This window comes from Ostrinia furnacalis, unplaced genomic scaffold (genome assembly GCF_004193835.3).
Source record: "Ostrinia furnacalis isolate ACB-3 unplaced genomic scaffold, ASM419383v2 OfSCF0912, whole genome shotgun sequence".
NCBI classification, from domain to species: domain Eukaryota; kingdom Metazoa; phylum Arthropoda; class Insecta; order Lepidoptera; family Crambidae; genus Ostrinia; species Ostrinia furnacalis.
This window is the reverse complement of record NW_021131151.1, coordinates 301,638-317,470: the sequence shown is the minus strand read 5'-3', so window position 1 is coordinate 317,470 and position 15,833 is coordinate 301,638. Positions and strand designations below refer to the sequence as shown.

The 15,833-nt window shown below is 41.3% G+C and overlaps 2 protein-coding genes across 3 annotated transcripts in view; one reads left to right on the top strand and one right to left on the bottom strand.

Annotated features, from left to right (window-relative positions):
- Positions 1 to 64: 64 nt before the first annotated feature.
- Kaz (E3 ubiquitin-protein transferase Katazuke) lies at positions 65 to 12,168 on the bottom strand. Of its 2 annotated transcripts, none has more exons than XM_028301300.1 (10): positions 12,058 to 12,168; positions 11,767 to 11,889; positions 11,388 to 11,543; positions 10,935 to 11,078; positions 10,098 to 10,227; positions 7,667 to 7,803; positions 7,008 to 7,146; positions 4,683 to 4,833; positions 1,821 to 2,010; positions 65 to 992 (listed from the first exon to the last, which is right to left on the bottom strand). In XM_028301300.1, the coding sequence occupies exons 2-10, from the start codon at positions 11,803 to 11,805 to the stop codon at positions 897 to 899; spliced, it is 1,182 nt and encodes a 393-aa protein (XP_028157101.1). In that variant the 5' UTR covers positions 11,806 to 11,889; positions 12,058 to 12,168; the 3' UTR covers positions 65 to 896. The 2 variants fall into 2 exon arrangements, with proteins under 2 accessions (XP_028157101.1, XP_028157102.1); XM_028301301.1 differs by having other exon boundaries at positions 12,079 to 12,101.
- A 1,989-nt stretch (positions 12,169 to 14,157) lies between these two features.
- Positions 14,158 to 15,833, top strand: part of CtBP (C-terminal binding protein) — a 114,759-nt gene continuing 113,083 nt past the window's right edge. Inside the window, exon 1 of the mRNA XM_028301310.1 lies at positions 14,158 to 14,423. The gene's annotated coding sequence lies outside the window, so the exon portion shown is untranslated. The remainder of the gene's footprint in view (positions 14,424 to 15,833) is intronic.

The window sequence follows — 15,833 nt, the reverse complement described above, 5'->3', positions numbered from 1 at the left end:
GGAGAGCGAAAGTTAAAGAAAAAACGGTTACTTAAAGATTAATATTTATTTTGTCAAATGTATCTTTGCATGTAAATGAGTATGATACAGGGAGACGTTATAACTATCATTACAATCTACTACTACATAAAACAGAGTAAAAAAGATAACAGTTAATACTTAAACTTGATCGTATAATAATATTGAACACAGCATTAGTTCAAATCAAGTCAAAATGGAGATCTTTATAATATCTTACATTGGACAAATTGGCAACTTTGAAGATTATTCATTTATAGTATAAAACATGATAATATACAAAGTTAAAAACATTAAACAAAGTTCCATTGCCGTTCATAGTATCAAGTTATTTGTATCTTCGTTACCTTTTACCCTATTTTTATAGAGACATCTCTATTACATATTTCACGAAATAGCATGCAAATTATAAATGCTGCCTTCTTAGCATGACATGCCAATTATAATATAAAATATAGGCATTACTAAAATAAATATTAAGGCAATGTATTATGATATCGGTCATTTATAAAATACAATGGAAAGATCTTGATCTATGTAAATAAAGATAATTAACAGACTACATAGCTCTTCTTATCGAAAAATAAATTGGTGCTGAATTCCCATTAATTAAAAAAAATAGAATCTTGTAAAAAATTGCGTCGTTATATCTCATTATTCTTATAAGAAACAAGATTATTATAAAAAGTGTTAAGAATACTGGCCATTTATAGGAATTAATGAAAATAAGATAATTAGGCACAAAAAATACGTTTATTGCCTTAAAAGTTTTTATAATGTGCTATGTAGTCTTTGAGATTGTTCTATACAAGTCTGAGTATAGAAAAGTGCGGGGTGGTTCTGGCTATAATAATATTTACATGTATAAAATATATTAGTTACATGACATAGACTTTCTCGACGCTCTTCATAGAGAACACTTCTTTCGTTTTCGGGCAGACGATGGAGCCGAGCTTCACCATTTCTTTGATTGCCTGAAAAAAGATACAAAAACGTAAAGTACACAAGAAAGACATCAAGAGCAATAAAAAGGAGAAATATGTGAACATCAGGCCTATTCAAATGTTGAACAAGTTCTTTATTTCATCTAGAAAAAATACACTAAATAACCTGATGTTGATGTCACCCAAACTTTTTCATTTATTGATTCTCGCGCGATTTGCATATTTACCCAGTGTCAAGTAATAAATCATCAAATTTTTTTATTACATCAGCCAGTTAGTGGGTTAGAAACGCGTCCTAGTGCCACCTCCCTGGGCTAGAGTGACCACTACCTGGGCTGGAGTGTCCCTTACCTGGGCTATAGTGTCCCCTCCCTGGCCTACAGTGTCCCCTCCCTGGGTTACAGTGTCCCCTCCCTGGGCTACAGTGTCCCCTCCCTGGGCTAGTGTCCCCTCCCTGAGCTAGACTGTCCCCTACCTGGGCTATGGTTATGTTCATTCAGCGGGCGGCCCGAGATGCTGCATACTAAGCGAGCAGTGCGCGTGGGGTAAAGTCCTCGCGAGCGACAACAGGCGAGTCTATGGACACTCCCACCTAGGCTACACTGCTCCCTCTATGGGCTAGTGTCGTCCCTAATCTAGTGTACCCCCTATTTGGGCTAGTGAAACACCCCCCTGGGCTAAAGTGCCCTCCCTGGGCTAGTGTCTCTTATGTAGGCTAGAGCGCCCCTTCACTGGGCATAGTGTCTCCTGGGGTCCACTACTTGGGCTAGTGTCCCCTCCCTGGGCCAGAGTGGCCCTTCCCTGCCCTAGGCTAGATAGCGCCCCCTTCCTGGCCTACAGTGTCCCCCTATGACCCACCTTTTCTCCGTAGACCTGTCCGTTAGGCAGCACCATCGGCTGGTTGTGTTCGTTCAGCGGGCGGCCCGAGATGCGGCACACGAGACGCGAATGCGAGCAGTGCGCGTGCGGTAAAGTCCTCGCGAGCGCGTTAAGCGGCGGCTGGCACGCCGGGCACGCGGACACGCGCGTGCTCTCTTTGTAGCACTGAGTGTGAGGTTGTTAAGGATATTATGTTGATTTTTGAAGGTGAAATTATAACTCGCAGACTTGTGAGCCTGTTACAAAATGTCAAGTACTTCATCGTCACCATGTTTCAAAATCATATAAACCCTATAAAATACGCTAGATCTTTAAAAATACGGTCCTCAAGGCATTTTGGCCTACCCCATAGGTTCAAAATCATTTGATATTCGACGGTTTATAGAATTTGTAAGATACGGTAAGTACAGAAAATGTACAAGTGCACGAGATTGTTGCAAAGGATATAGCGTGTTGAGCGCGGTGAGCTCAAAATGTCAAATTCTCAGTCAGTCCATCTTCAACCTAGACCATAAGGCTCAAAATTATGTGACACCCCGACTATAGTAAACAACGTAATCACAAAATCCCCTATGCATTTTGAATCTTGCACGATCATCGTAAGGCTCAAAATCATGTGACATCCCGATGCGTGAGCCTAAGCTAACCTCACCAAGCAACCAACCAGGCACAGGCCTGTGAGCCTGTCACAAAATGTCAAGTCCTCAAACAATGCATTTTGATTTGAACCTTATGCCATTAGAATAAGGTCATCATGTGACACCCCGAGTATAGTAAACAACGTATTGCAAAGGATATGGCGTGTTGAGCGCGGCCAGCCCCAGCTGCAGACACACGGGCAGCGCCGGCAGCCGCGCGGGGTGCAGCAGCCGCGGGACTTTGAACCTTATTGTCAATGCAATACGGTTCAAAACCATTCAGCCACCCGTCATTGCACAATACTAATACGCAATACGCTCTAGTAAGTATAGCAAAGGATGTGGCGTACTAAAGCCCGGTCTGTGAGCACGTAGTATTTTGTAAAATGACCCCAAGCTACCCATCCTTATCGCTCGCGCGTAATTATATTGCTGTCGCGACTGTGCGATTGGCAAGTTTTCAATACATTTTGAACCTTATGTCCTTACAATAAGGTTCAAAATCATGTGATAGCGTAAAGGATATGGCATATTGAATGTGGCCAGCCCGAGCTGTTTAACTTACAGGCCTGTGTTCCTGTCACAAAATGTCAAGTCCTCAGTCGATGCATTTTGAACCTTACGCCTTTAACATAGGGTCCAAAATCATTTGCTATGAAGTTTATTAGACACATGTATTGCAAAGGATATGGCGTATTGAGCGCGGCCAGCCCCAGCTGCAGACACACGGGCAGCGCCGGCAGCCGCGCGGGGTGCAGCAGCCGCGCGTGCTCCCAGCGGAACTGCGCCGAGGGACTGAGCCTTATAGCGAAGGCAATAAGGCTCAAAATCAGCCACTCATTTCATAACACTCCGATATGCCATGTAGTAACCGATATAGCGTGTTTAACGCGACGAACTAACTAAACTCACAGGCTTGTCCCTGTCATAAAATGACAAATCCTCAGTGGATGCATTTTGAACCTTATTCTTTTACAATAAGGTTCTAAATCACATGAGACCGCAAGCAACCATATTATGGCGAGCCGGAGCTAAACTCACAGGCCCGTCACAAAATGTGAAGTCCCAACATTTTGAACCTTACGCCTCTAAAATAAGGTTCAAAAGAATTTGACTGACACCCCGATCTCACAGGCCCGTCATAAAATGTGAAGTCCCAATGCATTTTGAACCTTACGCCTCTAAAATAATGTTCAAAAGAATTTGACTGACACCCCGATATGCTATGTGGTAAGTATAGCAAACACATAAGTATTGCAAAGGATATGACGAGCCGGAGCTAAACTCACAGGCCTGAAAGCCTGTCACAAAATGTCAAGTCCTCAATCGATGCATTTTAAACCTTACACCCTCATAATCATGGGACATCCCAAGTATAGCAAACAACGCATTGCAAAGGATATGGCGTATTGAGCGCGGCCAGCCCCAGCTGCAGACACACGGGCAGCGCCGGCAGCCGCGCGGGGTGCAGCAGCCGCGCGTGCTCCCAGCAGAACTGCGCCGAGGGACTGAGCCTTATTGTCAGGCAATAAGGCTTAAAATCAGCCACTCATTACACAACACTCCGATATGCCATGTAGTAACCGATATCGAGTGTTTGACGCGACGGGCTAACTTAACTAAGGCAATACGGTTCAAAATCGTTCAGCCACTCCTTTTACAACACACCCGTAACCGGTATGACGTGTTTAACGCGACGAGCTAACTAAACTCACAGGCCTGTGTCCTTGTCACAAAATGACAAATCCTCTGTCGATGCATTTTGAACCTTATGTCCTTATGATAAGGTCTAAAATCAGCTGCAGCAGACAGCCCGACTATAGTAAACAACATATTATTGCAAAGGATATAGTGTGTTGAGAAGAGCGGCTAAAGTCTGGTCCGCGAGCACGTAGAATTTTGTCCAATGACCCCAAGCTGTGGTCACCCAAGCCACCCATCCTTACCGCTCGCGCGTAATTATGTTGCTGTCGCGCTCGCACACTCACTGCGGGCGCCCGTCGCACAGTGGCGACGGGCGCCCGCAGTGAGTGTGCGAGCGTAAAATTCTACGTGCTCACAGACCGGGCTTTAGCCCCAGTTCAACTCACAGGCCTATCACAAAATGTGAAATCCCCAATGCATTTTCAATCTTACACGATCATCGTAAGGCTCAAAATCATGTGACACCCGAGTACAGTAAACAACGTATTGCAAAGGATATGGCGTATTGAGCGCGGCCAGCCCCAGCTGCAGACACACGGGCAGCGCCGGCAGCCGCGCGGGGTGCAGCAGCCGCGCGTGCTCCCAGCGGAATTGCGCCACTAGTGCTGTCCAGCGCGCGCCAGCTAGGAGCGACTGGTATGGCTGCACGTCTGGAAAAGAAGACGTGGACATGTAGGCAGGCGCTTGGCAGTAAAGTTGTGCCCCTTATCAGTGAATCTGTGTGCCTACCAGCACAACCTATGCCTATCCTTACACCTAGTAAACTCAAGTAATCAGTCCCTACCAATTAACCTGTACCTATATCAATCAACAAAACTTTATGTTTCATAGTAAACAATGTTACTCCTAGCGGAACTGCGCCGACCAGCGCGCGCCAGCTAGCAGCGACTGGTATGGCTGCACGTCTGTAAAGAGGAGTTGTGCTGTTAAAAGTGGACCTGTGCTGTTATTTACTTAGTTTTTTTTATGCAAGACCAAGACAAGGCAACCTGTCTTAAGTTCGTTCGTTTCAGCCGAGAGACGTCCACTGCTGGACAAAAGCCTCCCCCAAGAATTTCCACAAAGACCCGTTCTGCGCCGCTCGCATCCAGGCACCTCCCGTGACCTTCACCAGATCGTCGGTCCACCTAGTGGGAGACCTGTCCACGAGCCACTGCCCACCACAAGACAGGTATTTGACCACAATCGCACCTGGTGTTAAGTGAGATGTGTTTAGGATGGTACATGTATTTATCGCAAAAAGAATGAATTCTGTCTGTAGTTGGTACTGCAGCGGGGGAAATATTCAAATAAACAGGCAGTCTAACAGCTCTGCTTGGAACTTTGAGACGAATTTTCGAGAGCAGTTCTGAGAATCTATACAAATCTACAGTGGCGGCGTAGCATGGGTTGGCATCCGGTACGATCGAAGTAAATCTGTGCTCCTGCCAGTAAAACCTGTGCCTATCTCAAACAAAACGAAACTGTGTCTAACAACAAGCATTGCGTATGCACCCAGTAAAATTAATGTTTCTTAACGAAGTGTGTAATTCCCAGCGGAACTGCGCTTTCCAGCGAGCGCCCGCTAGTAAACCTGTGCACTTGACAGTAAAGTTGTAGACCCTACAGCAATAGTGAACATGTGCACTTAACAGTAAAGCTGTGCCCCTAACCATTAAGCACTGTGCTGCCCCCAGTAAAACTGTGCTCTTCATATTAAAGCTATGCCCCTCAACAATACAATACAATACAATACAAAATACAAAATATTTTATTCATAAAAACAAGTCACATAACAAAGTTTTGGATCTAATCTTTTAAGTTTTATCAACTTGTGTTAGGATCAGACCGCTCTGTCTAAATACAATAATGAAAACAGACTCGTTGAAATGACGTTAAATGTTACTTGAGTTAGTATTTTAAGTGAGAAGTAGAATTAAATAGACATATAAGTAAATAAATAATCTATACTAATAACAATAACAATAGAAACAACTTATGCCTCTACCAGTAAACCCGCTAGCTACGAGCATCTGCGGGGTAGTTAAACATACAATAAATCTGTGTTCTTTACAGTAAACCTGTGAGGCATCCCATACTAGCAATAAAGTGAACTTGTGTACTTAATACTGAACCTGTGCTACTACCAGTAGACATGTGCCCAACCAGAATAATATGTGCCAATACCAGTACATGTGTCTCTACCAGTAAACTTTTTATTCTCTATGAAGAACTATTAAGCTTCCATTAAATTCTGTGACAATGTTCCCAGTACTCCTTCCAATAATCCTGTGCTTTCGTTATTTAATTTTTAGCGTTAAGAGTCGCATCTCAAATTAAATCGTGGGTTGAATTCCCGCCTTAAGCAGTTCGATTTTTTCAAATTATTTACAGGGTGTTGATTTCAATCCTCGCCATATTTATTTAGGTGATCTATTATGACTTATATAAACGCATTATCCACCAAAAAAATTTACAAACTAAAGAGGAATTTTTAGCGAATATTTTCCATGCGAAATTAACTGTACTGTGGCTCGCAATACTGCAATAGTTTTCATTTGCGGCACCATTGAGCTACGCGGATCGCTTGCTTGTCATGTCGGATAACCTACTGAAGGAAGCCACGTAAAGTAGGTAGTGTAAATAGGTATTTTTCTTTAACTAACTAAAGTTAAAGTTCGTTTAAATTTTTTTTCCAAGTCAATTTTTATACTGATTCGTGATCAGAATAAGCTACTTAATCAACTCCCTAAATATGGCGAGTATTGAAATTAACATCCTGTATAATTTTCAAAATCCTGTGCTTCTGTAAAAGTTCCCCAGTAAAAATATTTAGGGCTCAAACCTGTATCTTTGGGAAAAGCGAGCATTCCCATGCAATGCTGAATGTCTTCCAGTTGTCCTTCCTCGTAAGTAGAGAAGTGCTTCTTGGCGTAGCGCACCGCCTCCAATCGTTTGTCCTCGCGGACTAGTTCGATGAATTCCTGCAAGTGAATAATAAAGTTTATATGTAACGCAGGAATATGTTTAGGAAATGCCTACATACATAATATTTTATGTCATACTAATAAATAATTGGATTTTATGCAATATAGTACACAATGTAGCTTGTACTAGCACAGTACCTGTGTGTGTAACAGTCAACACCAGCACAGATTACAATTTTGTTGCCAAAAGGCACTGGCAATAATATTAGTTGTTGTACATATTAAGAAAGAAAAATTTATTGCAATGGACATCACAAAAGACGAAAATAAAAAAACAAAAAAGACAGATGTAACACATAAAACATACAATGGAAGAGAAAGTTAACTGTGCAGTGCCACCCTGGCGCACAGGGATTCCCATCGCAATGGGACTCTACTCCACTCAGCATATGCCATGGCCCATGGTGAGGAAGGCCACGACGCTGGTTTTCAGTGTGCCCCATGCCGATATTAGGTACGTTAATGTGTAAAAATAGTGGTGAGTGTAAAAAAAATATACCACACGACACGAGTTTACCTGTATGCGTATCTTGAACTCCATGGTGGAGTTGAACTTGCGTAGTTTAGACTTGTTGTCGGCGCACCACTGCAGACCGCGGGCCGTGCGACGCGCTAGCAACTCGGCTTCGACCTCCGCCGCCGCGCAGTAGATATCTACAAAATATGCATTGTTTTGATTAGAAATCAATATTTGAGAAAGGCTTGTCCTTTTGAAAGGGACAGAGAGGACAGAAGCGGGGCGGAACGGAGAGAAGATGTGCAAATATTAACCAATCATCATCAACATCAGGATCCCCAAAAAAGCACTTTTTTACTTTAACAAATTGCAAAATTATACAACGTTTCAGTGATTACAACTGATAGTATTAATTGATTGACGGGTAACTGTGTTTTTTAGAGCAGTCAGTGGCCCCCTGGTTTACATGGAGAGTGCCCAGTGGGATAGGGGGGTCTGAAATTACTTCTTATTTATATTTTGTTTTTTTGATTGGCTATTCTACTGGTCACTGTGACCAGTATTGATCTATTGTAATCGCCTCCGAGTCCTGTATCTATTAGTTAGTGTAGTATACAGGGTGGAAACGATAAGTGATCTCACTCGATTATTTCTAAACTATACAATATATCCAAAAACTGATTACTGATCCTAAAAGTACTTCACGAGCTCTATCCAACGGTACCAATAATAGGTTACAAAATAAACTGGATCTATCTGAAAATTCAATGTTTTCAGCTTCCATACATTTAGTACAGCCACAGTCATGACACTCATGTCTTGATAATATTATAGCAAGCCTAAAATAAATATTATTAATGAATAATTTTAAATTACAATAAAAGGACAATGGGCAAAATGGTACCCGGCTCCAATAGATATGTGTCTAGTATCGTTTGAAAGGTCTTACCAAGATGAACAACTTTTACTATGACCACCAAGCTCAGATCTGGTTGTATACGAAGATATACATACTTTTTTGCAGAATGGTACCCGGCTCCAATAGTTATGTTTGTAGTGTCATTTGAAAGGTCTTACCAAGACGAACAACATTTACTATGGCCACCAGTCTCAGATCTGGTTGCGTTCGAAGATAAAGATACTTTTTGTGTAACCTAAGTATCATACAGTATGAAGGGGGACGCGCTCGGGGCAGGGCACCGACGAGATGGTCGGACGCGGTGAGGAAGACGGTGGCTAAAATGATAATGATGATGATGATGAAAGCGAATAAAGGGCTAATAGCTCGGCTAGTTCATCGTAGGTACCTATAATCCTTTCCTTTTCAATGCTTCTTTTAGTTATATTAATAGATTGTAGTTATAATACATACTAGGTATACATGGATGATTGTGTTATACTTTCATTATAATACTTAGTGGAATTACTGCTTTCAAAACGTGAATTAGAACTGGCCCCATAGCAGACATTTTCCTACATCTAAAGGCCTTTTAAAATATATATTGGTTATGGCTATTGGAGCGGGTACCACTTTCCATACATTTGTGCCCATCATCCTTTACGAGTTAATTTTAAGTGTTTATTATTTAAAATAAAAAAATTAACACTTCTAATATTGTGTGGCTGGCATAGAAGCATACATTTAGTATGGAGGCTGAAAACATTGAATTTTCGGATAGATTCTGTTAATTCTGTAATCTATTACTGATATCATTTGAAAGAACTCGTGAAGCACTTTCAGGATCAGTAATCAGTTTTCCGATATCTTATACAGTTTAGAAATAATCGAGTGAGATCACTTAACGTTTCCACCCTGTATGATGGCTGATGATGATGGAGCACTGACCGACATTGGTGAGGTCTCTCAATTCCCTGGCATCGGCCAGCTTGGCGGCGGACTCGTAATACCCGTTGCGTAGGAAGTAGTCTACCATTGTTGAAGTGGACATTTATCGATTTTAGACAAGTCCATACATTTGTCGTCTAAAATCGAAGATAAAACTATGTCGTGACGGACGCATGGCCCAGGGCGGCAGGCACACCTGGCATAGTAAGTGACAAACCCCCATATTCACAAACAATGCTTGCTATTTGAAGCATCAAATCGAACGCACAGCGTTGAATAGAGCTATATGATTGGTTCGTGTGTCACCTCATAGTATTGTTTGTGAATATGGGCGTAGGAAATTTCTGCTCACGTGCGTTCTAACCTGGTTTCCGCACTACGAGTATAGATCGTTTCATCCCCGAAAACACGCCCCACCATTCTCCCGCTAATGTTTGAGTGTTATCGGTACACGCTAAATCATCCATGAGTGCACACGCACACTACAATAATGGCGCTCGGATTGCTCGACATCGATTGCTTAACATCTGCGCTTCCCTCGACCAAAAATTGGTGGGGCGCGTCTTCGTGGATGAAACGATCTTTAATATTGGAAGTAACTAGGCTGTGGATAAAAAGCCTACTGCCTGATGATGGAACACTGACCGACATTAGTGAGGTCTCTCAGTTCCCTGGCATCGGCCAGCTTGGCGGCGGACTCGTAGTACCCGTTGCGTAGGAAGTAGTCTACCAGCATGCGGTCCAGACGCACCTTGCGCCACTGGTTCATTGCCGTCTGTGGATGAGATTATAATGTGAAGAATATTGGGCGTCATCAAATTACAGGAGAAAAGATAAGTCCAGTTGCAATGCCACTAACTGGGACAAACGCAAAAGGTAGTAAGCCTGCATCGCACTAAGCGTTTCGATAACTCTTTTATAATGCGAACAGTATGGCTAGCACGAAAAACTTTCGAGTTCGAACTACAACAGCGCCCTTGTGAACGTGTTGTAAAGTGAACTTAGTATAATAAATGGTTGCACGAAACTTATTTTGAGAATCAAAACTGTCACGTTTTCGTTTAATTCGAAGATTGAGTATCGAATTTTGTCGAATACGCAAACGATTCGAAGACGAAAGTTGTTCATGCTAGAGGTACAGCTAGGGACTGGAATTCGCTGCCTGTTGCCGTCTTTCCTCAACACTATAATCCGGGCCTTTTCAAGGCGAGACTAAATAGGCACTTACAGCAGATATGTACCATCTTAGGCTGCATCTCACTTAACACCAGGTGCGATCGCTGTCAAGTATCTGCCTTGTTATGCATAAAAAAATCTTCGCTTCTAGAAATTGTATGAAAACTTAATTTCTTATTGGTGCATATTCTTATCTCTCACTACACAGCTATACGGAATATTAAACAGTCATTTAAACACCAAGAAAGCTATCATGGGAGTGTAAACTTGGCAATGGTTTTACCAGCAAGCACCTGTACTACTTACCCTGACTTGTGGAGAGCTAGTCTCAGAGAGTGAACTGGCGTGTTCTTTGAGATGTTCTAGACGTTTCTTGCACACATAAGCTGCCTGCAGTTCCTCATTTATCGCTTCAGATGCTTTACGCTTCATTGTTGTTAACTTTTCTACCTGTTATAAATAATAATAAACTAGTTAGAGTATATCCTATAATTTTAGTAACTATTATGCCACATTGAGAGAAGATTCTTACAAAAAAATTTGAAACCTAACTGACAGTCATTGAAAAGTGATCTGTCATCTGTGGACTGTTTCTTGAACTTAGTAGGTTACCAGAACTTTCCTCAAGTATACATTAATCATTCTATAGCATAAAATAATTAACATGCCATTTCAGTCTTCAGCTTTTTTATTATTACAATACTATGGACAAAAACAAACTAGCTCCGTTTCTTACAATACATTAACAATATGACATACCATTCCTCCCAGCAGTGAGTCAATTTCTCCAGTTGGGACATTCTGGTTCTTCACAGCATTGTCTATTTCGGAGCATGCACTCGATACCTGCCTAGCTTCCACGTCTAGGACTCGCTGTGCGTTGCGGTACCGCTTGTTGAACACCTCATAAGGGACCTTACAAAGTTAAAAAAAATATTAGCAAAAAACCGCAACAAAAACAAAACAAAAGAAAATTTTAAATTCAAATTATAGCTTAGATTACTTTACTTAGATTATGAGACTCTATTAGCATTAAAAGTAATGCAAATGAGGTGAGCAACAAAAAATAAACAACCTTGTTGCCCAGTTACTACACCTTGCTTGGGACTAGCCACAAAGAAAATATTTTTTCACAAACCTTCAAAGTAGCATGCTCCAGAGACTTAATTTCGTTCATTTTCTTGAATTCGTATATCTCCAGTTGCTTCTTTAATACGCTGATGAGGGAATTTTGTGCTGGAGCAACTCGTGACAAAAATTCCTAAAATGAAAACAAACTCAGCTGATTCCACAGCCTGGCAAGGTGTTGTATGTGAAAGTGTCAAATATGCTCCTAGTCACTGAATTATTGGTTAAATCAGCCAGTTTAAGCAGTTAAATGCAGTTTACAGAACTTTTAACTGTTTTACCATAAATTAAAATTACAAACCAATCCAGAAAAGATACACGCACAAAATAATGCGATGGCAAAAATTACATTACTGGCAGATGTAAATATGTTTTGTTTCTTTCTTTCCCTACGTATTATGAACCATGAGAGAAAGAGAAAAAACATCATACAACATGGTGGAAAACTGGAAAGAAGAATGAAAGGATATTCAACGTTCGTTCAAAAGTGGAATTAAAACTATTGTAATTTAATTTAAATCATTAAGTTGAAAAAATATTTTACAATTGCCGCGGCAATAAATTATTTAAAAAAATTGTATCATTGTGTAAAAAATGCAGAAAAATGTCCATGCACTTAACACAATAAATTTTTGAAAGCATTAAAATGCATGCTTAACGTAGTTTTAGAACGTACGTTGTCCCCTTCATACCATAGACACAAACGTTTAGAAATCCGTACAACTAAAAAGGTTATTCAAGAACATCTTAAAACATCATAAAATGCCACGGGACGGGCACGGACCCCTAAACCAAGAGGGCCTCAGAGCCCCGATTACGGTAATTTTTAACGTCAACAATCCAGACACGCTTCTCGATTCTGCGATACGATTGGTCGTTCAACAGCGCACGTCAGCTGTTTTGACCAATCGTATTGCAGAATCAGAAACGCGTCTGGATTGTAGACGTTAAAAGTTACCGTAATCGGGGCTCAGGTCCCAGAAATAAAATGCACCATGTGCGTATACAACAGGATGGAATTTTGTAATGCCACCTGGAGGTAAAGTTCTCCTGTACTTGTAGTAGGGTTCCCAACCCTCCCGGATTGCCCGGGAGACTCCGGAAATAATGGTTAACCTCCCGACCTCCCGGAGAGCAATATTTTCTCCGGTATTTCTAAAAATTAAATGCATCCATTGCTGCTCGTACTTATTTATAAATTTTATCTTTAAAAGAACCAATCACCATGTGATTGGTTTACTAAACTCCAGGAATTATTAAATATTGACATAGATAGTGACAAATTGTACGATGAGTTTGGACTTTTGTGTGAAGAGCAACCACATCTTATTGAAGAAAATCGAGTGGATTTACGCTGGGTTCACTTCTTCACGAAATCGAAAGACAGAAATCCCTGTCCTGAATTAAAAAAANCCCCCCCCCACAATTCTCCCGGGTTGGTCCTTTCAAGAGTTGGCAACCCTAACTTGTAGTATAGTATGGTCTGGTCACCAGACTCTGGTGCAGGATGTTGGGCTACTGATTTTTAGGATGATAGTTGATAGTACTAGCTCATCAGCTATGATACTAATCGCTAATAACTGGCTATTCAAATGCTTTATTCAAATTAAACTACAACGTGACGGTTTTTATTGGGAAGGGAAGGGACCAGTTAATCTGTAGCGGTGCCGGTGTTAGGGTAGGGCGCGGTTGGGCGATCGACCAATTCGCCGGACAAAAGGGGCGGCGCGGCGCGCCGCAGGCCGCCGTAGAATTAACCTATGCGCGTATTAATGATAGAAGAAGATGATAATTGACAAGAGCGGCGCGCAGCGTAGCATGAGTTGGTGACCCATTCCATAAGATGGGTATATATAGCGGGTAGCGGCGGCGGCGGGGAGCCAGGGCAACCCAGAATGGTCTATTGCCCCCAGGATTTTTGATGACAGATCATGGATGTCAGTACTAAGTCAATACAATTGCAAAAATGCGCCTATGGGAAAGAACTAATTTGCGCGACTTAGTTGTTCCTCGGTTGTTGTGACACCCTGATGCTTGGCACCCGGGGCAGACCGCATGAATAGTAGGTAAGTAATAGAAGGAAAATAAGCTGTTAATCCGGCTCTGGAAGTTCCTGTACCATGGGGGCTCCCCCTATCATTGAATGGCTGAAATACGGCGCAGCTGCGGTAGTCAAGGTTTTGCGTAACCCATGCAAAGCCTCGACTACAGTGTGTCCATGTTGCAGTATTTTATTTATTTTAAATTCTCTCACTATCTTTATTTGCCAGTGTTTAATCAAATCTCGTTCTCAAATAATTTTATTTTAACGTTACAAATATTGTCGATGTATTTTTACGAACTCGGTTTCTGAACTGATCGGGCATAGACAAGAAAATTTGTCCATGCGTTTGCGGCGCGTCAGCTCAGCGCGTCACTTTCGTTACGCAAATCCGCCATTTTGTACGTAGCTGGCGGTGCTTCAGGGTTTACTTTGTCGGTTTAGTGATTATTGTCACGAAAAACTATAAACTTTGTTCAATAGACTTTTGAAGCTGACTGTGGACGATTTCGACTCTTCTGTGAAGTAATTTTGCTGCAATACCTTGTGCTTTCGTGATTTGTGAGTGCCCTATAATTGGAGCGCGTGGCTGGTGACTCTTTGTTGTTGGATTCGGCTTATTTACGGTGAGTTTCTGTTTGTATTTATGTATAAAATGAGGTTAAGATGAAGATTGAGCGCGGGATAGCATTTTAGTTGGTGTAAAAGTGTCTGAGTGAGTGTAATTTGCGAAAATGTGGTAGCGTCATGTAAGCGGCTCTTAGCGCGGCGCGGTGATTGCTGTGGCGATGGCTGACGGCCGACGACATTATTCTCGCGGCAGCGACGCCGACGCGTCACAAGTTGGGCGCGTAAGAAACGTGTTGGTTGTGAATTGACTTTCTAGAAGGCTCTATGTGAAGTTTTTGTCTAATAGGCGGCAAAACTGACCTACTTTTGATTGCCTGAATGTGATTTCGGTGTGTTGCTAGGATTATGTGAGTGCAAGTGGCTACCACACGAACAAGTACAGTGTTGTTGCTAAGATCTTGTTGAAGGTAAACTCTTTTTATGGTTAAGCGGTCGGTAATTTAGTTTTTGCCGGTCCATAAAACTTTTGTAGATTATAACCTAGATTTGGGGAACAACTCATAAGAAATTGTGTGATGTGGCTTCGGTTGGCCTAGAAACACCTGTAAGTTTAATCATACCTAATATCTGGATTATTTACTTTATAGAAAGTCCACTTTATTACTATTTGATGAATATCTTCAAGTTTGAGAAAAAGTCATTGTAACTATGCTTTTCAGAAACCCATTGTTCATCTTACAAGTTAAATTAGTTAGTATTGATTTTCCCCTCAACTAACTTTGAATGGATTTTGTTTGAAAGTTTTGTCTTTCATTATTCACCTATTTTCCTTCTGTACAAGTTTACTAAAGAATTCTTTCTGGCTTTCAATTTTGTTCGAGCCAACTTGTACAATGTTTGTTGTTAATTAAGTTTGATAAAACAAATGAAATCATGTTGAAATTTGTTTGTTGGATTTCACTTCAAAGGGAAAACTCTTATGAATAAACTTTTGTAATAAATCCAAGCAAGACTATAACTTAGTATACCAAAGAATTTATTGCTTTTGGTCAAATGTTTTTCAACAAAGTAAAATTTTATTGTTCAATTGCCGCACAAAATTTTTCAAACATTGAAGACAAAGCTAAGTCAATTAATTGTGAAACATATCAATCACCATATTCATCTTTATACAGTACTAGCTTTCCGCCCGCGGCTTCACCCGCGTGGAATTTTGTCTGTCACAGAAAAACTTTATCGCGCGCGTCCCTGTTACAAAAACCGGGATAAAAACTATCCTATGTTCTTTCCCGGGACTCAAACTATCTCTATGCCAAATTTCATCAAAATCGGTTGCGAGGTTTAAGCGGGAAAGCGTAACAGACAGACAGACAGAGTTACTTTCGCATTTATAATATTAGTTGGGATGGCATCCCTAATCAACTCTGCATAATCAAATGCAAATAAAATTAAAGTTTTTCTGATAG

Coding starts and splice junctions, on each gene's coding strand:
- Kaz (XM_028301300.1), bottom strand. CDS start 11,805: ATGAACGAAATTAAGTCTCTGGAGCATGCTACTTTGAAG. Junction 10,228..10,934: donor CTAGCTCTCCACAAGTCAGG/GTAAGTAGTACA, acceptor TCTCATCCACAG/ACGGCAATGAACCAGTGGCG. Junction 7,147..7,666: donor AGTTCAAGATACGCATACAG/GTAAACTCGTGT, acceptor ATTCACTTGCAG/GAATTCATCGAACTAGTCCG.